At 37.2% G+C, this 26,766-nt stretch overlaps 1 protein-coding gene across 4 annotated transcripts in view; it reads left to right on the forward strand.

Annotated features, from left to right (window-relative positions):
• Positions 1–26,766, forward strand: part of ERICH1 (glutamate rich 1) — a 93,025-nt gene that overhangs the window by 21,602 nt on the left and 44,657 nt on the right. For all 4 annotated transcript variants that reach the window (XR_005565095.1, XM_039385559.1, XM_039385560.1 and 1 more), the window contains exon 3: positions 8,414–8,548. Coding sequence is in view for 3 of the 4 variants with exons in the window: in XM_039385559.1 (XP_039241493.1) it covers positions 8,414–8,548 (135 nt within the window). In the remaining variant the exon portion in view is untranslated. The remainder of the gene's footprint in view (positions 1–8,413; positions 8,549–26,766) is intronic.

Here is a 26,766-nt window from a genome sequence, read left to right on the forward strand (position 1 = left end):
TACTGTGCCACTTTTGATGTTTGCATTTTCCCTAATTTTGAAAAAGGAATTTGAAATGCAGACAGCCTGGCCTTGTAGAGACAACCTATTTGATCTTTTCTTCTCCTTCATTTAAGTAAGAGGTAATGAAGAATAGTACTAAGCTGTTACTACTGATAGGTTTTAGTTTTCTAAAAAAGCCAGAATCCATGTTATGTTATATAAATAGGCAAAATGCAGTTTACTCCATATTTATTAAATAAAAACATGAATCTCTATCAAATGTGACATATCCCAGCGTTCTTATCCTATATGAGGAATTTCTGTCAAAATTCAGTACAGCTGTGTGATAATTTTGTATTCTCCTACTTACTTGTTCCATTGAAGTTACTGATGCTGACAGTATACTGTGTTTAAATCATCAGTAGGACACCAAGACTGTGTCCGTCCTCATTCTAATCCTTTCTTCCTGCAGCCATTCTCTTATAGAAAACTTAAGCTTGTGACACAAGTGCCTAGAAGACAGAACTTGTCTAAAAAATGTGCATGAATAGCCCTGCGTTTTAGTTGATCAAATTGATGAAGTGCATATGGCTGAGAAATTAAATTCTAGCAGTACTCAACGCAGTAAACAACTTTAGAGGCTTGTTAAACAATTCAGAGTTGCTTTAGTTAATTACTTTGAAAGGCTGTCTATTGTGAATAAGCTAAAGAGCAATGGAGATTATAATTATTATACAACAAAGTATTGTCACACAGTCTTATGGTCTTCGCTCAAGGGTTTAAAAATTCTCTCATTACGTGATATTTACAGTGCCATTACACTGTGCAAACGGGACAGATATATCCAGAAGTGAGTGTCTTCTTTGGCTGAAGACAACAGCCTCTGGTGGCTGTGGCAAAAATGGTGCCCAACCAGTTTTACAAGCTGGTAGCTGCATGGTTTAGGGTAATGTAGAGATACGGGGTTTAGGGGAGAAGGGGAGAAAAAAATGAAAGCCAACTGACCAAAAACCCAGAAACAAACCAAAAGCCTGCCTCTGTTCAGGCTGAGTGGGCTGCACCTATAATATCTGTAAATTCTGTTGTGACAGAAACAGCCTTGTTCAGTTTCCAGTTCCCTTAGCAGTGTTTTTGTGGGTTTTTTGTTTTGGAGGTTTTTTCTGCTGGTTGACAGATCCCTCCTTTTTCCAGTGTTTTTATGTATATACATTCACCCATTCTTCTCTACTACCTGCTTGTTTCATCAGCTTATCTGTCATAGGGAAAGCCTCTGGCCTCTGTGAGAACAGAATGTAGTTTAACAAGTAGCTCATCAAAGAGTATGTAGGGATTGCCTAATTGGAGTAGAAAATGCCAGCTTTAGCTCTAAGTGTAAACAAGCTCTAAGCCTAAATGTAGCCAGCTGCAGGAAAACAAATTATCTTGGTAAAGGAAATGGAAAAATGGCTTTGTGTAAGAACTTGATAAAATGGCCTTGTTTCAGCTACAGAATGGCTGAAAGCTGTAAGTTGAACTACAGCATAGTAATGGTGTAACATTCTCACTGTCCACTTTGTCACCCTGTTTGAAATCAGCTGACAGAATCAGTTGTGTGAGACCCCACTCCTGCTCTGATTTACACTGCGGAGTTTATTACTTAAGCTGCCATTGTCAAAATCGTAGTTATTCAGAGTCAAATCTCATGTTTTCTGCTGTTACACAAGCTTACTTTCTACTTGTCTTTCTTAACAACTGTACCCTCTAACAATTATTTGAAAAGTGGAAATGCTTATAATGTGAGCTTTGTATTGAACTGAGTTCTGGGGAAATGATTTTCCATAATTTTTTGTGCTTTGTGTTATTTTTTTACACAAGTGGGAATGGACTGTTACTGATGACTTTGTGTTAGGGAATAGAAAATGTCAATTTTGGGGGAAAAAAAAGGTTTAAAATCCTGAATTTTTGTTCACTTTTATTCTGATGAGCATATCTGTTTATTTTCTGGTCTTATTTCAAGTGAGTTCCAGTAATAACATAATCACTTCATCAGTGAGGATAATTAATTAATTGCAACTTAGATATGGCCTTTTAGATTCAATTTTGTTGCATTTATTAAAAAAAAAGTATTGATTGGCAAGGGTGTATTTGGCTTTTGAGAAGTGTTTTGAACAAATAAGATCTGCAGCACTAGGAGAAGTAATTGAGCTGAGTACTAACTTAATGTTAAGATAGCTTTATGCTCCTGTTTATACAGCTAGAATTCTTAGACATCTAATCAAAATATTGCATATAATCATATACCAGGGCATCTGTGGGACACTGAAGTTTTTAAAATAAATAACTTACCACTTAGCTATATAGTTTCATCATTACCTCCTATATTCAACTTTCAGAAAACAAAAACTAGCAAAATAGCTTGTACCACTTTTTAAATTAGCTATCTTGTAATTTTAAAACTGCCCTCTGCCTGTAGCCAGATTTTGCTCTGAAAAGTTTTATGTTTCTTGGTTTCCTCAGTCAGTGGTTTTTCCATGCTTCACTCTCACTTTGTATTCTGCTTATTTTTCACTACTTTTTCTGGGAGAATGTAGAAATTGTAGTGATTTGTAGGTAAAAAAAAAATTCTTCCCCAGACGATGAGTGAGAACAAGAGGAAGAAGGATTTGTACTTTTTTAATCAGTTTTTTCTCTGTGACAAAGAATATCTGCCATTCCTAATGTAATGAAACTGAAGTTGAGTTATAATGGTGAGTGCTGTCTTCAATAAAATGAGCTATAATACAGCCTTTCTACTTGTCTAAAAAAAAAGTAAATTAGGAGTTAGTGTGCATGTGGGAGATAGTGAGGGAAATAAATGTGAGTTCTCTTGATCCTTGTTTTTTATGAATTTCCCATCCTAACTTTGGGTCTTGTAAAATGGATATGTCTTTATTGACCTCAGTTTCCTTTTGAAGTTTTTGGTTTTCATCAAGCTGAAGGAAAAGACCATGATGAGGAAGTACTTCTGAGGATTTTCCCAAGTTGTTTTCTTCTTTCAGTGCTCTAGTCTAGTGTGCTGTGTAATCTAGACTTACTCTTTTCAAGGAAGTAAAGTACTTCTGGTGACGTGAAGTGTCAGGAGGGAAGTCGTAACGAACTGGCTTGTTTAAACATGCTACCAGGCACAAATGGTATATAGCCTAAGAACTGGGAGCACTCGTCTGTGATATGGCTTGTATTCTAAGAAAAAAAATCTGAGAATGCAGTGAAAGCATACTATTGCTTGACAAAGGATAGTAGATTTTTTTTGTGTAAACATAACAATAAAGTAGCAGAAATTAAGGTAAATTAAAAAATTCAATACTGCTGTTTACACTAATATGTTGTGACCATTAATATTGTAGAAAAGGTTATTGGAATAAAATAAGTGTATTGTACTGCTTCCCCACAATGTTCTCCAGCAATATGCTGCTTGAGGATTTTTTTGAGCCAGAGGACAACATGTATCTATTTATTTTAAGACTTTATTCTTTCATCAGTTTATTGTTTGAATGTATGTTATCGAGCACTTTGGAATAAAACTATACACTTTGACGGTTTACTTGGCAAACAGGGAAGTTCATCCTTCAGAAAAAAATAGCAAGCATCTTTAGAATTGTAAAGAATTTTGCAAAAGAAAAAGCTTTTTTAGTATTCTGTTACATGTATTGGTGCCAATAAAATATGTGACTGTAGCAAACAATGTAACTTGAGGTAATTAGATATTCAAAAGACATTCAGAAAACTTCTTTTTCATAAATTAAAAAAAAGAGATGAAGAATCGTTGGAAGGAGTATATCATCTTCAGCCAGAAACTGGCTAGAGTGACTCCCCTAGTTTATTCTGATAAAGTACAAATAATCAGGTCTTAGAACAAGCTAAAGGAATCAGACTGTAATGGTAAACTGTAGTAGCTCTCCATAAAGGGAGTTCCGTAATTTTGTGAGAAACAAGTTCCTACCTGCAGTAGTGAATTTCTACAGAAATACTTCATCAGCTACTCCTGTCACCCGGCAAAATAGCACAACATTTCCATTTCTGTGTGATGGTTATCATTTGAGTGAAACAAATGACCAGCAGTAAATGACTGCCTGTTCTTTGCTAGGTTGTTTATTATCAGTATCACTTTTTTGTTTTTGTTCTCTACCGAATGTGCTTCTCTGGTATTGAGGGAGAGGTTTCTGCTGAAAACTGAGGTCAAATAGCAGGAATTATGCAGCACTCCAAGAAAAAGGATTTTACTTTCCAATTACACAAAGGTCTACTTGAGCTAAAAGCTTCTGTTGTGGAAAGCACTGTAGTGTGTATTGACTTGAGACTGAAAAACCTGTGAAAGTCAACCTGTGAACAGAGGTTGTTTGCACATAATATAACACCTCATGTCCCTGAAGTTACTCTGATGTACCTTATCATGGCAGACTAAAGTAACTATAGCTTAGTGGTCAGGAACTTGGATGTCATCTGAAGAAAAATGAGTATACATTGGGGAATGGGTGAGTATTTCGGATCACCAGATTTGTTCACGCTATTGAAGGACAATTTGATGTCTTCATGTTGATCAACTGTAAAAGTACCTATTTTCCAGTACCACAGCTCAGGAGGACCCTCGAGGTGTGTATATTCTACATTTAGTCACTGATATCACCTTTGGTGCACTTCAGTTTATGAAGACTTTTTGAAGGAGACAACTCTTGCCCAGGATTTGTATGTGCATTGTCTTTAGATACTTCTCTTGCTAGTCAGTGAAGGGGAAAGTGATTGTGTACAGATAACAAGGGGGTGTTTATGTGCATTGGGGATTGTCAGAATTTTCAGGTTGTAGTCTCATTTGTATACATACAAATGAGGAATAGCTATAACATGGTCATACTCGAGCTTTCCTAATAAGTAAAATCATACGTTATGCAAGCTTTTTAAAGGAGATAACAGACCTCTTTCAAGCCTTATTTTTGTCCAGATTATGTCTACTGTAACACCACATAGAAAATGCCTACTGACAGTAATGACTTTTGTAGAAGGTATGGCATTTAACTAATCAGACCTTGTATTTGAACCAACATCAATCCCTCACTTTCTGTGCTTTTTTGTAAAGACCTATTTTTGAGGATAAACTCTTTCATTCTATTTGGAGAAGTGATAGCCAGGTGTTTCCAAGGGATAATTTTGTGAAAAAGATAGTCTTGGTAAGATTGGGCTAACTTGTCAGCTGTCTGTGGGGGCTGTAGGATGTTCTAGATGGACTTGGGTCCTCTAATTGCAGTATGAGTTCTGCCCTGTGGGAACTTAGCAGTGGGTTACCAAAGCTTTCTGAGTTGCAGGGAAGCATTTCATGGGCAAGACAAAATTTCTGTCTGATTGTGAAGCTGTACAGGGTGCCGGTGTCCAGGCAGGGTGGCTCTGTGAGGGGAGGCCGGGGCTGCCCCATGCAGCCGGTTCCAGCCGGCTCCAACCCACCCGCTGCAGGGCACGGCTGAGCCCACAGCCGAGGGGGGTGCCTCGGGGAAACTTCTCTGAGAAAGGAGAGGACTAAGAGAGCTCCTGAGAGAGGAGGGAACTAAAAGGAGTGACAACAGTGGGAACCCTAGGGTCAGAGGAGGAGGTGCTCTGTTGTTGAAATGTTCCTGAAGGACTGCAGCCCACAGAGAACACCTGTGGGGGAAAAGGAAGGAGCAGCAGAGAGAAACTGTTGCACACTGACTGTAGACAGCCTCCACCACCACCTTGCACTGCTTGTTGTCTCACTGAAGGGACTGCAGCAGTAGGGAGTAGGTGAAGTTGAGAGTGAATATAAGCCAGCAAGGAAAGGTTGTTATAGTTGGTAAGTGATCTCCCTGCTGTTGACTCATGAGCTCTTAGTCCTCTTCTTCCCACTTCATCCTGCTGAGGGGGGAGTGAGTGAGCATCTCGTGGGTGTTTGGCTGCTAGCCAGGGTCAACCCACCACAGAAACTAGAAGTGATTCAGTCTCTGTCCAGTCTTACAGCAAGCAAAGGACCAAGATTTTTTTTTAGTGGATTTTAAGATTTTAACCAGCAGCTGAGTAAATTTGCCACAAAAGGACCAAGATTATATGAACATGTGTTCTGGCCATGTCTGTGTCTGAGGTGTGCCTAAGCATGCTTTATGTTCGGGCAGTCTGCTACTTGTTTGTAGTAGGGTAGCAAGAGATAACATAGCTGGCCAAGCAACTGACATGCTTGCAATTGTAATGTTGGGAAGGGCATGATGTAGATTCACATCCCTGCTCTGTGCACAAGGTTGAGTTACATGCAAAGGGTCTCTTTGTATGGGGAATGTTGTAGAAAAGAGCATGAGGAAACTTGAAATCATTCAGAAGGAAATAACTCAAACATTTATACATCCTTGTAATTTAAAACTGTCACTAATTACATGCAAAGGGTCTCTTTGTATGGGGAATGTTGTAGAAAAGAGCATGAGGAAACTTGAAATCATTCAGAAGGAAATAACTCAAACATTTATACATCCTTGTAATTTAAAACTGTCACTAATTAGCACTTCATCATTAATCAACCTGGGTGGTGGTGGGGGGAAAATCAGTGCAAGTGCTGCCAGTTCAGCCATTTGGCATCATCCCTATGGAAAGGATTGCAGAATTATTCCATGTTAATTTTCAGTGGATTTTTCTTCAAATTGCAAAATTGTTCTTCATCTTTCTGTACTATTTATTCCTTTCCCTTTATTATCCTTTAAAGTAAGTATCATTAATATGAGTTGGAAATTTTCTGGCTTGGTCAAGAAAAAAAAAACTTCTAATGTGTTTTCAAAACAAATTTATTACCTCCTAGCGATGAAAACAACTGTGGTATAGCTTTTCAGAAGTGCCTTGAATGTTCAGGAATGTAGTTTGTCATAGATATCTAAGATGATCAGTCATGCTGAATTCTTTGAAGTAGGGTATCTGAGAAATGTCAGTGTATAGTTAAATTACATATTTGCATACAGTATGTGTAGTTAAATTGCATATTTGAAACCTAGAACTAATTCTTGTTAGGAATCTGTCAGACACAACTATGTTTTAAATGTTTGAGAATTAGTCCAACCATAGCTGCACCTCAGTGATAGACTTGGATCACCTGGGATCTTCTAGCAAATTCGTGGTGTAAGGAGGTTGATTGTGTCCACTTGACAAAGATATTTTTATTTTACATTATTTTAACAGTTCTGTCTGGAACAGGCTTCCCAGGAGAGGGGTTGCAGCACCAAACCTGCCAGAATTCAAGAAGCATTTGAATGATACTTTCAGGCACGTGGTGTGACTCTTGGGGATGATCCTGTGCAGGATTAAGAGTTAAGTTCAATGATCCTTGTGAATCCCTTCCAACTCAGTATATTCTCTGATTCTGCATTTTAAAGGGACAAATTGCCCCCAAGAAGGGAAGGCTGGTGCTCTGTCTGTGCTGACTTATGGAGCTGAGTGTTAAAAAGCCCAACAAAACAACAACAACCAAAAAGCCCCAATAAACCAAAAAGAAAAACAAAACAACACTGAGCCATCTAAAACTACATTGCAGCATCTGGAAATACCCTGACATTCTGGCCTTCTGGAAGGGCTTTTTTTCTCCCTGTGGTTGGTCTCTGCTGTTGTCACTGCTGAGCAAAAGAAATACAGTCTGGTATTTGGACTCTTTTCGTTTAACTGGAGCAGAGATGTGTCTCTGTCACTCCTACAGAGCTACTTATCTGGTGAACACAGGAGAGGTTTATACTGACGCTCTTGCATGTATTTTTAAATACCTTTTAAACAGGAAAGGAATCCTACAAAACGAGACTGCTGCCATCACCACAAGTAGTTTCCTATACAATAAAATAGTTGGAAAGCTGACCCTTGGCTCTTCCCCTTCCTCCCCCTTTCAGAAAGAAGCACAGCAGGGATGAGCAGGCCCTGCTGAGGCTTAGTCAAGTGTGGCTTTCAAACTCCCTTTGTCTTTGCATCCTTTAGAACAGGATAGGCTATGTTTAAAAGGTCTACAAATGGGCAAACCACAGTTCTGTGATTCTTTTTCTGTTGCTTCTATCACTGCATAATCAGCTTGTATCTCTCCATCCATCCATCTTTTGTTAAACAAGTCTTAAGGAAATAATGTGTGCTCATGCCGAATGGGGAAAAATGTTTAGAATCTCTCTTAAAATATCACTGTAAGTGTCTTCTGAAGTTAGAGCAGAAGATTTGCCTCATACAAAGGAAAAAAAAATGTTTCTGGTGGAAAGAACTAACCCATGGAGTAATTGCTTATTTGTAGCTGCTACAAAATTTGGTGCAGTTTTGTTGGTTGTAGGATAATTTCAGTGTTCCACACCTGACCCTCTGTAAGGATTTTCGAGAAAACTTATTGCCATGGTTGGAAAAACATTTGAGAAAATCTGTAGTGAGACCAATATTGAGGCAGATATTTGGGTTTTTTTCTGTTTTGTAGGTAGTGATGATGCAATTATGTCTCCAAGAAGAATTTACAAAGTGGATCTTCCTCCAGAGGGTTATGTTGCAGCTACTCCAGATGCTATTAGTAGTGCCATTTCTGAAAACTCAGGCAGTAGTGCTGACTCAACAGGTAAGTTTCTATGGTTGTTACTGTGATAAATTTTTCTCAAGGAACTCTTTATCAAGTAGACTCAGACTGCAACAATTAAGTATTTAAACTGTTGCTGCCAGCGGGTGTCACTGTTTTGCAACATAAGCAAAATGAAGATGTGCATCCCTATGAGTTCACCTCTCTTGTTAAGTGTTGCACGACTAGATTCAACATTTGGTCATAGCCATACAGTGCCACGGATCTTGCTGAAGTTCCATAAAGTCTAACTGAGGACAAAGTCTTTAGCTCCTCCCACTCAAGTGGCACATGTATATTCATATTATGCCTGCTTACAGTCTTGTTATTTTTAAGGATAAATGATAGATAAAGCTGTTTTACTAAGTCTTACTCTTGATATTCTGAGAAATTGGATAAAGACTGAACAACATTTCAAATTTACCTCTCTCCGTTAGAACGGACATTCAGCATTGGTGTGGGTGGAGGGAGATACCAATTCTTTAGTGTTGAGAGGCTTTCTGATGAGAAACTGTGACCAGGTAACTTTAGAACCAATATTTAAGGTTGTCAAAGAATACAAGAGAAGAAGCACAGAATCTGTAAAGTGAGCTCTAAGTTGGCCTCAGTTAAATACATGGTTTTCTGAATGCCATTGCCAGAATAAATTGATTCTGTCTGTCTTTAAAAAAAAAAAGAGTTCTAAGCTTAGACAAGACAAATTCATTTGGTTTTTTCAGTTGCCATGTTCCTGTGGATGTATGTTTGTCTAAAATGGTGTATCACTGTCATTTGCTGCTAGGGGCATTCTACAGCAAAGAAAATACACAGGTAAGGCAGCTGAAGTAAAACACCTGATAAGCAGCGGTTATTAAAGTACTGTATCTGTTTCAGCCTGGAGACTGCCTTAAATGTAAGGAAAATCTCCGATATAACCTGCATATATGGAAAGGCAAATGCTGCTTGCCTCTGCAAACAGGACCCACAGGGGTGAATTTTCAGTTGGAAATTAGGTCTGCACTTTGTTCTGAGCTCCATTCAGAATGTGGATACAAGTAAAGCTATCAAAGTAGCTTAAGAGACTGAAGCAAAATACAGCGTGACTGGTCGTGCATCAAGAATGTTTTTCCTTGATGTGAAGTGGCTTAAAGACCATATTTTGAGTGACAAAGAAGTAACTTTATCAGAGTGACGTAAGAGTAGATCTTGATACCTTTTGGATTATGGATGGAAAGCTGTTCTAATGTACAGCTTCTAGGCTACTCTTTTCTCTGTTGAATGGGATTCATGTTCTGAGTCCAAAAACTACTTCTAGGCGATGCTTACATTTGTTTAGTTGTACAACTGTCTTTGGGCAGTTCACTGGGTTTGTTTCCCAGCATGTCATATTCAAGCTGCTTATTCTGATCCCGAAGCACCATTTTTCTCCCTCCATGCCATATAATCTCCATTTATTATTTGGTGTTCTTTCCTTTTAGATATTAGAGGGATGTTTCCCCTTCTGTATTTTGCTAATAAAACTAAATGAAGTCTTGTAATACTTCGTAGGTAAATGGACCTATAACATTCAGTTTTATACAGGGACTTATGTTGCTTTTAAATGAAACACTAGAATACAGATGTCTGAACACTGCTGCAACCTCTTTATTAAGGTATTAACATGGAACTTTTGTGGCACATTTACTCAGCTGCTGTTCAAAATCTGTGTGTAAATCAGGTTATATGTGGTCCATATTAGATGTTGATATATTGCATAGCAATTAAGCAGAACAGAATTTAGGATTGCATTATGTTGTCTCTTTTCAAAGTAGTATAAATACTTGGCCTGGTCTTACAGTGGATAGAATATTGAATAATGGTTCATTTTCTAGATTTAATCTTTTCCCTTAGTATTTCAAAACAAATGTGCTCAACCATGATAGCAGTAAGTAGAATTCTGATGTTGTGTAGTGACAGTATTGACTGTTGGATGGAGAGCTCTTTTAGCTGATCCCAATTTCAGTGTTCAGCAAGAGTAGGTTTTGGACTTCAACCACTTTTTCAACAGTTAACAAATTGATCTGGAGTTTTGGGAGACTTATTTTTGGATTGGTTTGTTATTTGACTTTGCAGTTTATCATGGAATCAAGAAAAAATAAGTTTGAAGTGAAGTTTTTTAATCAGTGATTCTCCTTGCATGGTAGATTTGACTGTAAATGTCATTCTTGCCAGGGATTTGCCTAATTTGTTCTTAAAAACCTCCTCATGGGGAGGTTTTTCTTACATACTCTTTTCTACTTGCTCTAGTGTTTCACTACCCTTTAATACTAGGTCTTTCTTGCTGAAGTTTAGACCCTTATTTGTTTTGTCTAAATACAGATTCAGAATTGGAGATCTGTGCTAAATCTTGCAAGGTTGAAGGACACCATTAATTTCATCCCGACAGTATCAACTGTAATGGAACTAATTTAAAGAGTAATAATAATGGACAACCCAAAAATATTTTAGAGCTGACAAGAAGTTGTTTTAATTTATAATTTTAATTAACTTTAACTTTTTAAACAATTTCTCAAAAACAGTTGATGGCTAAATTCATATTCTAATGATTGAATACTTCATTCTTTCACAGATTAATGCAATAAAATATCAGCCATGGCACATCTCTATCCCTCTTGACAACCTTGTTATTAATTCAAATAGACACAGATTTTGTTTTCTTAATTTATTGAGAAGACATAGCAAATCACGCTGATATATAAGTAAGTTGCAACTAAAAAATTTAAATCCTAAAATAGTCAGATTGTTTTCATAAGACAAGTTTGATAAACAATGAAATTATTTTTGAGTCAGATTACTTTTTTTTTTTGCTTGAGTTTCCACATAATTTATTTCCATTAATTCTGGACTCAAAGGCTAGAAAAGGATATCGTGGGAACCTTTTGTTACCCAGCATATACACAAGATGCTCAAATTTTTAGGAAACACCAGCTTTTGAGCAAGAGGAGGGAAAAAAAAGGCAGGTCTGTGTGAATATTTCAGTATGTCTTTCTCCATCTGTCTCTGCATGTATTTTTAGCATTTCAAATATTTTTTGAAATGCTTTTAAAAACTTTTCTTTGTTTTGTCAAATAAATTGTGAGTAGTTATGCCCTTAACATTACACAGTCACCTTGTGATGATGCGTAAATGACTAATGGCATCGAGATTCAAAGTTTGGCGAAGCATCTCTGCTTCCCTGTGGGATTCTCTTATACATTTCCCAGAGGTGAGGAGAATAAAGCTGCTGTTGCAGGTTTGTTTCCTTCATGTAAGCAGGTGATTGATGAACCTGTAGTAATGAGAAGAAAAATCTAAGAGTCTTTCTTATCTTTCAGGAAAATAATGAATATTACATTTATCCAGCATTCTTGGAATAATAGACTTGAGCATCTAATTATTAAAAACTCCCTGGACTGTTTTGTATGAGTTGAATCACTATGACAGTGTGATTATGTCAGCCTTCTTCTGATTGAATTGAGTAACAAGAATTAGACAGTCAGGGGAGGAAATAATCCAGAGAATTTCTTTTGTTTTTCACATTATTTTCATACTGACCTTGGTACATGTTAATGCATTGCTAACTTGTTTAGCAGTATACTTTATATGTTTGGCAAGGGTATTAAAATGTGTAATTTTCAAGCTACAGATAAGTTATTATCCATCATATTCTGGTTGTAAGTCCAATATTTTCATATCTATTTATTGAGAAATGCTTCTTCAGGAGTAGTCACTTGAAAGATCCACCATCACATTTAAAAGGGTTTTCTATATGAAAGGAGAATCCAGAAAACTTAAGTTATGTGTCCCTTAACTTTCTAGGAAGCAGTACTTTTGTTTTGGTTTTTACTTTCGTAAGATGAAGTAAAATTGCGGGGGTTTTGGTTCTTATTTCAAGACAGGTAAAACAATAGGAAACACTATCTTGCATTAAAGTATGAATGCTAAAAATGTAACCTTATTCCTTCTAAAAGATAAACTGATTTTATTTCTCCAGCAGTGTTTCTTCTTGGATAGTGTAATTGAAGCTATGATAATAGAATATAACATATAAAGTTATTTTATTTTTGCACAAAACAGTGTGCTGGATTATAATTTCTCTCAAAAGTTCTTTAATATTAAATCCATATTTTTATGTAGCATCACAAAGTGATATTTGGTGGTTCTTAGATTTATGGCAGAGCAAATTCCTGCCCCAGAGACTGTAGAAGACAAAAGCTGTGCATGTAGGAGTTCAGTAATATGCAATAGTTGAGGGCACCTGGAGGAGCAGATAAAGAGAACTCAAAGGAAAAGGTTCTTAGGATTTTTTTTTCATTTTTAATTTAATAACCCATTCTTTTTGTTCTCGTCAAGTCTCACTCGTTTTTCCTTCATAGTTTGGAACCACAGTGTAGTATTCATCTGATACTACGCTGTTGTTACTGTCTTGATAACAACCTTCCTACTTTTGGTGAAGCCTGTTATATAGGCAGAAGGAGCAAGACCTGGCTGAGCTTTGTCCTATTGGGTAGGTTATGAGGTGGAGTTCTAGTTAGGAGGAAGAATCCAGTTTGGATGCTTCATTGTCATGCTGAGAAGTCAAGTTAGAGAAATAGAAGCAAACAACTGATTTTTTTTTTCCTACTTTTTGACAACTGACAAATCTGACATAATGTGAAAAGTGGTACTTCTGTGGGACACTTCCTCGCCTGGTTAAATTTGCTTGTTGGTCTCAGGCTCTGCAATTCTATATGATAGAGGCACATGAGTTATTTGTTAATGTAGCTGCCCTTTGGACTTTTGCTTTTTTTATTTGTTTTTGTCAGAAAGGGCAATACTTCAGAGAATCACTACTGGTGCTGCAAGAGGTCTAAGCTGAAGGAAGGAAGTTAGAGATCTGTCTCATTTATATACAAGTAAATTAGTTATTCAAGTGAGATGCATACCAGGAAATTCTTAGTGTTGTCAGTATAGAATAGCAACATTGGGGAGGGGTCCTTAACCGGTCTCATAAAAGCTACTACATTTCTTGTGTTTGGTTCTGCTGGCAAAAATGTTTGCACTTTCTGGTCAGCAAAAGATAGTTTTGGTTAAGGCATGATCAGGTAATCTCCAACCTCTCTGTAGTCTCTTGATTCGCTTAAGGTTTAAGGCAACCATTTTAGGAAGACTTAATAATGCTTAAGCTTATGTTTGTTAAGTGGTGCTAGTGTGAATCATGTGTTGACTACTTAGGTTCTTGGCAAGTGGTTGGGAATGCAGTACATTACAGAACTGATAGCACACCGAGGGAACAATGGATATTGAGCAGCTAAGGCCAGCAGCAAATTTTTTTCACTGGCAGGTAGCACCGCTGAAATTATGAATGTTTTTGTAGCCTTCAAACTAGAGGAATCATTAGACCGTGTAATTTAATCTTCTCTACCTGCTAGAGAGGTCTTACCCCATATTGAGCTCAGCAGTTTGCATTTAAAAAAAGAACCAACCAAACAAAAAAACCTATTCACATTTCAAGGATGTCACAGTCTCCACTACTTTCTGGTGCTACAGTTAATTGGCCTCACTCTAATCAAAAACAAAACCAAAAAAAATATTTGAAAATGGTTTTTTTTTCTACCTTCGTCCATTTAAAGAGGAGTATTTATTTACCAGTATTTATTTAGCAGTATTTTCCTCCCACAAAGAAAAAAGTAATCAAGTCACCACCAATCTTTTTCAATTAAACAGATTCACTTGTGTATTGCTCTAAGATGTTTGCTTCAATCCTCAAGTCACTTTTGTAGCTCTTCTAGATATCTCCCATTTCACAGCATCCTTTTTAAGAATATAAACTCCGGTACTGCTGGTAGTATTTATTTTTTCAACAAGGCCATATGTTGATATAATATTGTATGGGCCATTCACTTAAGATTTGGACTTGATGATCCTTATGGGTCCCTTCCAACTCAGAATATTCTGTGATTCTGTGTAATATAGTCCTTGTATTTCTATCCACAAGTCTGGGGTTTGGTTTTGGTTTTAATAGGTAAGAAAATTGCATCAATGTTTTTCTGCCACAGCATTTCAGCAGGAGCTCCTTTCACTTGGTACACTGATATTCTGACCATGCTTAAAATTTGCGGGATTTAGTGTCTGGGTTTTTTTGTTTGGGTGATTTTGTTGGGGTTTTTTTAGAACCCAAGTAGTGCTTATATATAACTTTCCTATTTTCATTTTTTTTTCAATGTCAACAGTAATTTTAATGTTAATCACTGATGAAAAAGCCAAGCAGGTGCAAGCTTCCTGCCAGTTCCCACAGCAGGCTTTTGGGCTTTTTTAAGTTGTCTCAAACCGTATTTCAAAATCTCAGTACTATGAGTTCATAGGCTGTATGTGTTGCAAGAATAGTGTATCAAAAGCTCTAAGTATTATTTTTCCCCAAAAATACATTTGCCATTACATACCATGTGATTAAAGTATGTCCCAGCATCCCAATTACAACAGATTGCCCAGAATTCTTTACCCTTGAAGAAACTAATACTGTGTCAAAGTTTTAGACGTGTTTTCAAATTAATCAGAGGGTGTGACAGTAAAAAAAAGTTAAAAGAAATATGTCATTAAAAAAATCTTTTTCTAATTCCACACCACTTCATTCATGTCTGCAATTATCTCAGTGATGTTACAATATACATTGTTTGCTTAGTACTTCTTAACTGTAAATTAAAATGTTTAACAGTGCTCAATGACTATTATTACCTGTTTTAAATAAAATAGTTCAAGTAAGAACTCAACATGAAATAAACTCAACTTATCTTGAAGCCAAAGGAGTTTAAGAACACTTATAATTGCTTTTCTGAATCTTATATCTGAAAGAAAAAGCTATGAAAAAGTCCTCCTATGAATCAGGTTGTTTTGTAGTGTGTTCTGTCTGCTGCTCGTGGATTGACTTGTGGCAACTTCTGTGTTGAATATCCAAGACAAATTATGGGAATTGTGGCACTTTGGGGGTAAGACTTGGGCATTTGCAAACAAAAAGTAATAAAATTCTTTCCAGATTTATTCTTTTTTTTAATGGAATAACAAGCCTATTAATGAATTGTCACAGATAAAAATCCTGTCTAATTTAGGACTTCATAAAGTATGCCTGAATAATGAAAGATGCCGAAGTAAAGTTCTTAATATAATAGTGTTTTGCAACACAGATGCACCAAATCATATTTCAATGAATAAGTGAATATGATTTATATGCAAGTGTGCAGATTTTTCTTACAACTTGCTGAAAAAAAAGTTTTTCTGTTTCACTTCAGCTACTTCTAAAACTTGTGCTGTGAGGTTTGCTTCTCTGTCGTCCTTTTCCTTAGACTTGTTAGCATGGGTATTTCCTTTTCTAGTATGGATGGTATGGACTTTCAGGTTGAAAACTTGCTTGTGAAAGAGTTTAAAAAGTGGTTTTCAGTAATTCGGCAAGGAAGAAACAGTGACTAAGGGTTCTGACTCTTTTATATTTCTAATAGTTAGGCTAAGTCTTTTCTTAAATTTCTATTAATGAATTCTTTTAGTTAATTTTGGGTGTTCTGGTTTTAGTTCTCTGACAGTTTAGATGTCACTGTTTAGTATTAAAACAATATATTTATGCATGATAAAATTTTAGGTGATAACATTCTGTAGTTTAACATTGTCCTTGCAGAAATTAGTGTATGACTCCCAGTTTGTGAATGGCAGATTTTCCTGAACTCCGAGCAGCTTCAGGAAGTCTCATGTGTATGGCATCATCAGAAAGCAAGCTGTAGCAACAATGGCACCTCTGTCAAGGCTGTTACTATAAACCCTTCCATAGCGTTGTGGTGTTTATAGATTAATCAATAACTTGGAAGAAGAGATGTATGGGAGTTAAGGAACTTTCTTCTCTACAGCCTGTTTCTTCTTCAGCTTGAATGTACTTGACGTTTTGGAACCAATTACAGTGAAAGATGCCCCAAACAAATAGAGGTGTTGGACAGCTATAGCTGAAGAATCCATACTGCACGTCTTCTCTTTGAATATCCTCTCGGCAGACCTTGTGTTTATTGATAGATGCAATGACATTCTTTCATAGATGACATCACCACAGTTTTCTTTCTGAAATTGAATGAGATTAGAGAACCATTTTTGTTTTCAGAGTTCAGATAAAGTATTGAATCATTTGTTATCTTTGGCTTAATTTTTAAAAAAATAAAAATCTAGGTCCAGTGCTGTTCATATTACACTGACGTTGTTATCGGTTGACTTGCATCACTGGAATTAAATTAAAGGTTAAGAAAGACTTAAATCAACTTCTCTAATACTGCTTTGGAAAATCTTTAAATCCTTTTCTATCTGAATAGGAGAAGGTTTCCTTTTTAAAGTGTCACATGAGTTAAGAGTTGTCCAGAATTCTAGTTTTGTGTTTAACTTTTATCGTACTTAATTTCAAGGAATTAAGTGTATGCTTGGAAGAAGATGCTTGCTGATGTACTCGTGTTGCAAAAACTAGCTGACTAGTGTGATCACAGCTTTTTGGAAATCTTTCTGGTGTACTACATGTGATACAAGCAATAAACATTTGAGGTAGGTGTAGCTTGGGCAGGCACTTAGAGGAAAACATTTCCAGACCACCAGTATTCTGTAGCAGTGTTACAAGCAATTTCAGTGATTTGGCAAGCAACCATCTAGAATGGGGTAATCACCTCTCTTGATTTCACAACAAACAAGTCTGAACCTCCTGAGGGTGAGTGTGAAATATAACAAGAAATTCCCCGCTGTCCACTGAGGGTTTTAAACACAGGATTGGGCTATGAATTTAAGAGGTAAGTGTGAATCACTAGTTTATGTTTATATACAATGTAGAAATCAGTCATTTCTAACTACCACTGTCTGTAACTATTTACATCTTCTAAATGCCGATACAACCACAAGCATATGGGAACTATTGCAAAACTCATGATACAAATCAGGAGCTTTTCATGGCACTGAAGTCTTCGGTAATTCTGGTGTGATAGTTTCTAACATGAAGACGTTAGTAGACACCCCGTCAAATCAAACAAAAACTCACAAACCCCAAAAAACCTCTGAAAAATGTATTTTGGAATGGAAAAGAATTTTACCCCAAATATTTAGTTCACATTTTTGTGGTGTGGTGTTAGGATATAAATGCTGAAAATGTATTAAGGATAAAAACAAAGTACATGCTAATATTAATACACTTGTAATGATTTACTTTAGCCATGGCTGCATGTTAAAGGTTTATTAAAGATCTTTGGTTTATATTTCTATAATTGTAAATAAAGTATGTGTACAGATGCTGTATTAGTTTCTGTGTGCTTCTGAAAAAGCCTCAAGTATTTGAATAAGAAAATGTACCTTTGAAATGAGCTCTCATTCCTGTGTGTTTCTGTAGTGCAGAAAACAACATACTCCTAATCCTACTTTATGCCTTTACATTTTAACAGATGAAAGAGAATGCTGGGTTGGGACCCAGAGGGCAGATGTGTGCTTAAGCTGAGTAAGAACTTGCCAAGAAGTGCATGTTTAATGAGACGTGTTGACTTTGGCAGTTACCTTCACTTTCTTGTGGTTCTTGCCCTTCAGTTTTTCTTATTCCTCTGTGATACAATCAGTATCTCAAACTGAATCTCCTCTTGTTCCATGTCCGTAAGTCTGAAAGTAATTAGATTAAAGTAGATTCAGCTAGTCAGGTGATAGTATGTGTAGCAGGAGGAGGTGGAATTAAGGCCTTTATCTCTGACTATTTTTTCCTTGCTTTTTGCTTTTTTTTTTAAGTTACAGTGATGACAAACATTTTTGTTGAGCATCCTCTCCTCTAATAGATGAACCTCACAGAATGAAGAGACGCTGACTTTCTATTTTCTCCTCTTTCCTGACTGCATATCATTTTTCTCTTCTTGCTCCCCACCCACTGAGTCAATTCTCCCCTCTCAGCAGGAACATGCTCCCCCTTTCTACTCTCTCGAAGCCGTGTTGAAGGCTTCCTGTCCTCATAGTCATAGTAAGGAACTGATGGGAAAGGAAAAGAAATGGAGAACAGCACCAACAACCACTTTAGATCCCAGCAAAAAGACAGCGCTGTTGTAATTCTGCCTCACTTTGGAACATTTGACGTGTTCCAACCAACACTTTGGAAATCTGACATTGCTTGACTACTGTCATCTCCTTGTTTCATAATGAAAACATAATCAAGACCTAAGCTTTTGTAGTTAAATCATCGTGGAGCACCTTGGTGAAGTCAGTAGGGGGCTGGATGAAGGGGAAAGGCAGAAGACAGCTTGGGCTCTGTCTAAATGCTTCATTGTTCTGAATCTCAGTTCATCACATGTTAAAGCAGGAAATTTGTTTTGTAGATGTTGAGATGTTTCTGATCAGTCTTAATATACACGTTATTTTGATTTTGGCTATCAGTTATATAGTTGGTTCCATATAAAATTCTAGCCTCCACTGCTCTGCTATTGCCTATGAGCCTGTTAGTATTGAATCACAGCAACATGTTGCTGTCCTATGTGTCAAGATCCAAATATATCCAGTGATAGACAACACACTTGTTGAATATTAAGCATGAGAATGTGACCCTGGCTCATCCTCTTGCTGTAAGGGCCCATGTTACTCTTTCTGTCTAACAAGACATGTTTCAATGCAGTATGTTTTCAATTTTCCCATTCAAAATAAAATAGAGAGCAAGGGAAGAGGAAAGCCTTTTGTAAGAATAGAAATTCTCCATTCATATTACCCTGCTGTTTAAATACTCTTGACAATGTAAGAGTACAAAGCCTGCTTCTAACATGCAGGGGCTTAGAATCAGTGTGGCTGAGTGGACAAGGAAAATGAAGACGGCAGGAAAAAGAATGTGTATAGTATTAACCATGTCCTTTATGTAAGCATTTAGTATGACATAGAGATGTATGATGGTGTCTGATGTTGAAAGTCAGAATCAGGCCTACCTCACAGCTTCATTTTATTGTTAATCTTTTGTGGCAATAGTTGTAATTTATGGCAACTTGTAGGCTTACAGACACACATTAATATGGCTTCCAGTAGGCTGTCTCCATTCCGTCTCTACTTGGGAAATTTCTTGATCTCATATCCTTTGCCTTTGATTACTGCCCTCTGCAAAGTTTACGGGTAGCAGTCTTTTAAAGTACTGAACAACTCTCAGTACAATTGTAACCTTTGCCAAGGAAGCTTTGATAATCATCCTCCATCTGTCTCCCATTCCCATTACATTTGCTAAATAATTTTATTTGCTAGTTTCATGCTATTTTCCTTCCATTTTATCCCTGCAAGTGGAAATTGGTTTATAATTAGACTTCAAATAACTAACAGGGCATAATTCATCAGAGCCTTCTGTATTGTAGACTTCTGGAGAGAAAGGAAGCCCCTTCCTTCACTGTAGGCTCAGTAGTATAGGATGTGTGTTGCCCGTTCCGTGCTTTAACCTCACTCACCCTCTTTCTTTCCAGCCATCTGTGGAGGGCGGAAAAAAATGGATGTTGCTATAGCAAAAGACAGAAATACCACCATACACAAATGAATTGCTGAAATCTGGTCAAAATGCACTCCAGGCAATCTAAGTGCATTCCAAGGATCCCCAGTTGCTTTGAACAGCTTGTTCTGGCTGACCAAAGCTCCTGCATCTCTGTACGGGTAGTTTCATTTCCCAGCTGCTTTGGCAGTGTGCAGCTGTGGGGCAGGCATTAGGGCAAATAGGCAGTCTCTCCTGATCCAGAACAAATCACTTCCAACAGCTGCACCTCTGGCTGTATCCAGCTGATAGTGCTCCATCTGACAAACTCTCTCTTGAAATCTGACTGTGCTCAGACTCTGGGCTGGTATAACCAGCACAGCTGTACTGACCTGACTGAGTCTGCAGTTTACAGTTAGCTGAGCATCTAACTCTGTTGAGGTGTAGTGGGGCACGTGGCCTTCATTGATGTGTAGGACACTGCCAACATCTGACACTTTCCTTCTTTCCTTGATGCCGATAGTTTAAACAGTTGTCTTGAAAATCCAGTCTTGGTGTAGCTGGTCTAATGACAGGTGAAGATTTGTGTGAATTCATATCTGTTCTGCCTACATCTGTGTTTTTCCATAAGAACTGAGTGACCTTACTTTCTCAAAGCTATTTATTTCTGGGTGAGTTGATGATATTTGGAAAACACTTACATAAAACTCACCCAACACACTCTCTCTGCATCTTCCTGTGGAGTAGGAAAGAATTCAGAAACAGTTTTATGCAACTATTTTTGCTTTGTTAGGCTGATGATACCAATTTTCCACTAATCCAATTGGATAAACATGAATGAAAGGTTTCCCTAAGTTGCTTTTTTATTTTATTTAAAATAATTCATAAATGTTAGGAACATTGAGAGAATGCAACATAAGCTAATTCACTGATAAATCCAACTTGTTCAATACTTTAAGGTGTGTAGAACAGGATGAAAAATGCCAGGAGTCAGGAGCACTCAGGAGCTAATGTCCTGACTGCTAGAAACAGGTTCTGCCAGTTCAAATCTGTTTAGTACATTACTCTCAGTGAGTGACGTGGTGGTGCAATTTTTGGAACAGGACCATGGTGTGAGTGTAACACTGAACTGGATATCAGCATCTTGCACACCTACCCACAAAATTAAATTTATTTTGTTGCTTTGCTTTTCGCTGACAAATAGCCATTGCGCTGTCACAATGCCAGATATAATATTAGATAAAACATTTGGTTTAGTAGCTTGTAGCTTTGTTTTTTGTAGCTTGGCAACTGTAATGGTTGCCACACCTTAAGGAGAGCCTAGCACACATGTAAGAAAAAAGATGCATCTTTAACGCATGATGAGCTTAATTCATTTCACACTTCTATCTTAAATTCAGCTTTAGGTACTTTATTATCTGGATGGCTTAGGTTTGCAGTGTGTTCACAAACCATTCCATTTTGTTTATATTTAGGTATGCACTCAACTCCAATAGTATATCAGCATTTCTCGAGATTTTACAAGTGGACTTATTTTTTGTCAGTCTGGACAAATATCTCTACCTAATTTTTTGGTTACTGTGTTTCTGAAGATGAGAGTTACAAGCTAATATTGTCTGCTACGTATGTTTTATATATATAGAATACTTTGTTATTCCCATTATCAAACAACGTGGAAGATAAAATTTCCAAAAACGACAAAGGTATGCAGCATTTAGTTGATAGGAAAATTATTTGCTGTGAAACTTTATGAGAAGTGGATATTAATAAATACAGCAACTATGTCTCTAGTTACTCAGCTAGCTTTCTAAAGGAAGCAGCAAATACAGCAAAGATGTTTTAAGTAGTTCTCGTGCTCGTGTGGCACCTGTTCTTTTCCAGCCTTCATCCAATGTACTAAAAAGGCTTAGTTTTTTTATACTTAATTTAGATTTAGATTTGTTCTCCATTAACTTTTAGACAAGGTAGCATAATTAAGTATGTACCTTTATTAAGAGTCATTCCTCAGAGTACCCAGCTTTACTAAATGCTCAGATCAATGCACTTCTCTTATCACAAAGTATGTAAAATAGTAAAGATTCTGCTGTGGAAGCCCAAACATATAAATATATGAGCAAAAATATGCATATAGTAATGGGTTTGATGGGGTTGATATTGAGACAGTGCCGATAGATCAGCACAGAGAGGCAGCAACTGCTGCAGGCTCCAGGCTGGTCTGCAGGTCTGTATCACTTCATACCCTGAACTGCTGCAATACAACACCTACGTGCATGGACCTGGGGTTTTTTCCCAGCTCTTCACTGAAGCTTATGAGAATACTCGACCAAACTGCATGTGTAATTAGAAGAGTGAGGCATCTAGTGATGTTACAGTAAGTGACTATAATAAAGTCTGGCTAGGATCAAACTTGGAGAAGGCAGTCTCTTTTTATTTGAGTCTGGAAAGGGGAGTGAGTATGATGGTAACTTTTACATGGCAGTTAAATACCTTAGCTGAACTGTGGCATTTTTACTGAAAAGAACATAATCTCTATCCTTCTCGTTCTTCTGCTAGAGAAAAGAAAGGATTGATTCTTTGTTCAGTACTTCTTTATTTCATATATAGGTTAACACTGTAGAGGAGAGAAATGCTAATTTGTGCCTGTTACAGCTCCTTAAGAAATAAAAATATGTAGCCTTAGGATAAACGGGAAGGCTTAAAATAATAAACCAGTGATACAAATTTTCCACTTTCATCTCAGGATCCACATTTAATCTTGTCTTTTTTTGCCAGCTTTTCTCATCCTGAGAAAAAATGCCAGGTTTTCTTGGCATCTGCTTTCTCCTTTGTAGCACTTGCCAGTGGAAATCTTGCACTTACCTCCATTACTAACTGTTTCTTGAGTAGGGCATACAGGTACCTGGTGAAGTACAGACAGGCAATTCTGAAATGCTGCTCAGATATTGGTACCATAATCTTGAATATGCTGTTGATGGGTGGAGCCTTTACTGGTCAGTATTATACAGCCTTGGATGGAGTTTTATTCCTCTGAAAGGGAAGAATATGTCAAGGAAAAATTAAAGACTATCAAATACAGTATGCAGTGTTTCCTTATTTCATAAGTGTTACATATGTGTGTGTGTGTTTCTCATTTCAAGCTGGTTGTAAGGTAGTTTAGTGATTGCTTGAAATTTAGATGTATGTTTCAGTAATCTCAGAAATTACCCAAGGAAAAAATCTGCTGCAGTATTTTGTTTGACATATATCTAGAAATCATAATGGTATGGAAAATCCACTAATAATCAGAAATGTTTGCGTTTGAAAATAACCTTCATATTTTGTTTAGTGCAAAACCATATATGCTTGCATAGAGAACTTCAGCAGAAGCTTTAGAGATGGTGTTATCACTCGTACATATGCAGAAAAATATCTAAGTAGAAGTACAATGATTAAAATCTTTGAATGTGTTCTGTAGTGACTTACAGTACTTTTCCTTTTCACTTTAACTCTGGCATTTTCTTCTATTAAATACATTCTTGGATAAATATGCCTATTAAAGTGAAATGCCTCTAGCAGTTATGTTACGAGCTGTATAAACTTTCATTGTATTTTATATGTCTCTTAGTTCAGATGTATTTACAAGGTTTTTATACTTCTCTTATTTTAATTCCTTCTCTTTTAATGGCAGTAATTCTGTACACTTAAACTTGCTTGCAGTGAAATACTTATTTTAAAAGCCATGTAAATGAAAAGCCCTGAATTATTTTGAGCCGTTTGCAGCCTGTTCTCTGGTGAACTTCTGAAAACTTTTTGTGTCACTGTACTTGTTAGTACAGTGGAAGTTCTCTCTACCTGCTACAGTATGAGATAATGGCAGGAACAAATCTTGCGTGAAGCCCTGATTAGCATGTATCTCCTTCTGGGGACAAGTGAATAATAAAATTTCATTTGTAATCTTTCTTGATGTTGCTCAGCCAGAGAAGTAGGCGACACCATAGAGCCAGGCACCTGCTGTCTCCATCCAGAGGGCCCCCATTCCCAGCCCTGCTTTCACAGGGGTCAGTGCTCTGGCCCTTGTCTTCAGAGAACCTAAAGCCATTGCTGAGATTTATTGATTGTGACACTGGCTGCAAGATTTTTGTGAACTCTTTAGTATTTCAGAATGAAAAAAGTCCTGTGAATATAGGAACTGGCTACTAAAGCCAAAATCCTAATTCTTTGAGAAGACAGAAACCTGGCCTCTTGTCCAGCTTGACAAAAGAGGACTTTTATGAAGAGGTCAGGCGGAGGACTGAACAACCATTGCTTGTGATTTCAAACCCAGCATTCCAGTGAAACCTTAAGAGTTTTGGTTTTGCTAATGAGATGTGCAGGTAGCTTGTAACCTTACTGCAGACTTCTTGGAATTTATTTTTGGTTTAAATAAGTGATTTTTGATTAGTTCTCTCCTGCATTCTCTTTGCTGTTCATAAGTGTAAAGGAAAATGAGCCACTTTCTCATCATTTATTTCGCATCTCCTTTGGAAAGAATCAAAATGGGTGCATAAGCCCCTATGTCTTTAGGACCTGTATAAAGCATAGTACATTGGTTTTGGTGATTTGGTTGTGTTCTGTTTTTTTTTAAGGAAAGCACTTTTTCATAAACCGTCATCCAGGAGTTGTTATAAAACATTACTTTCCAAGGAGGCAATTTTGATGTCCTGTACTCCACAGAGTTTATACATACGCAGTAACTTTTCAAGTATGGCATGTGATACAGCCACGAGAGTGATAGTAGTATAGTGTAAAAGCAGTTGGATAGTTTGTACAGGTAGGAACAGCAGCAATTGTGTAAGATATATATTTATTACAGAAGCCTGTGTTGTCTAATCAGCTGTAAAAAATTTTGTGTTCTCAAGGTGGAAAAGAAAAGGTCAAATGAAGCTATAGTCTGTGACTCCAGCAAAACATTCACATTTGCAATGAGTTTTTTTTTTCACCAGCCTTGTATTTTTTAATTAATTAACATTAAGGAAACTGTTACTCCTTAAGCAAATTGAAAAATTGTTTTTAGGCCTGTGTTCCTTGCATCTAAATTCAACATCTTTATGTCGTTGGTTTATAGTGTTGGGGACAAGCTTGTACCTGGAACCTACAACAAGGCTCCTGTTTCTTCTATACAAGTAAAATGAAGAAACATCTTCTTTACATTTTCTTGTTTAAGTAAAATTATGCATGATACGTCATCAGGCTCTGAGTATAAAAAGGTAATACTCCCTTAGTGTCAGAAAACTTTCTGTGGTGTAGTAGCTGCCTGGGAAAAAGTCAGATATAACTTGGCTGCCCTAAGTGTTGGTGGAAGCAATTTCTGCTGCTTAAGTGTAGGAAACCTGAATACCCTTTTGACAACAATTGTTAAGTCAGGTGAGAGAGACCAGAAGAAAGGTCTCTGTGAGGGGAAAAGAAGTGATATCACCTAATTAGTTTCCAGATTTTGAAAAGGTTCAGATTAAGGCATAGCAGAAACCCAAATGCAGAGGATATACTGTATCAAGTAATATGATTTTGTAACCTTGTCACTACTCCAGAGGAGTAATGTGATTGACTCAAAGCTGAGTAAAGTTGTGTTAAAGGTTTCACAAAGTCCTGAATATCTCGCTATTGGAATGATGCTGAGACACTCCAGTTCCAGAAAGGGGGAGCGATGTGTTTTTTCACTCTAGACTGGAAAGAATAATGTCAAATTACAAGCATAAAGGGAAGCAACAATTTTACACTCCATGTCTGATTACTTCCAGGTGGAACCAGGATAGGAGGACAGAAGGGGGAGTTTTGTTTGTATGCACTTGTTTAAGTTTCTTATCTATAGTCTGATAATGTAATCGCATCTCTTCTGGAAAAATTTGTCAAGTAGATTTTAATGATGAACTGTAGCACTGTTAAAGGCATTGCACAAATACTGGCAGCATAATAGAAGGAACTTTTGTTGACTAGCTGAAAAGGCACCCTCAAAACTGTAATGGCAGGAGTTTGAGATAACCAGTTCTCTGCAAATATTTCTTTTGCTGTCCCAATCATGTAAGCCTTTGTGATTATTACTATATTATTAATTATTGCTAAAAGGTCAGGAAGAGCAAAACAAAGTCCAGAAGGATTGAGGGAAACATGAAATACCCTCTGTGCTGTCAAGCTCCATAAGGGTTAAACCATCACTGTTACACCTGTTTCCTTGTGTCAGAGTGGAAGTGATCCTTTTAAACTTAAGACAGAGGAGAAGTTGTTTACTTTGAAGCCTTGTCCTCCTTAAGTCCAAAAAGTCTTCAAAATGAACTGCTTAGTCAATGGTGGGTGTACTGACAGTATCCAGTACAGCTTGAGACTCTTATGACAAACTGTAGTCTGTCCCCAAGCTGTATCCAGAGACACGGTGGTACAATAGCCTTGTACATCAGAGCTGCCAAATGACTTGTGTTGCAATTTCTCTGCCCAAATCGGCTGTCTAGATAGTGGGAGATGTACAAAGAATTAGCTCAGTTCCTCACAACACCAAGGTCATGAGTTCAATCCCCATACGGGCCATTCGCTTAAAAGTTGGACTCTGATCCTTGTGTGTCCCTTCCACCTCAGAATATTCTGTGATACCTGTGGTATCATGAAGCCTAGAGAGGGACTTCTTAGACCTGAATTTATTTCTCTTCTCACATATTTCCTACCTGCTGCTGAATTTTTAATTCAGGAAGAATATCCTACCTGTATGGTTAAAGTTAAGTGGTTGTGACAGGGTAAGCTCTCTCTGGGAGAACCCTCTTATTCCTTC

Source organism: Pipra filicauda, unplaced genomic scaffold, assembly GCF_003945595.2.
Source record: "Pipra filicauda isolate LSUMZ 115617 unplaced genomic scaffold, ASM394559v2 scaffold41_size5083284_pilon, whole genome shotgun sequence".
NCBI classification, from domain to species: Eukaryota; Metazoa; Chordata; class Aves; order Passeriformes; family Pipridae; genus Pipra; species Pipra filicauda.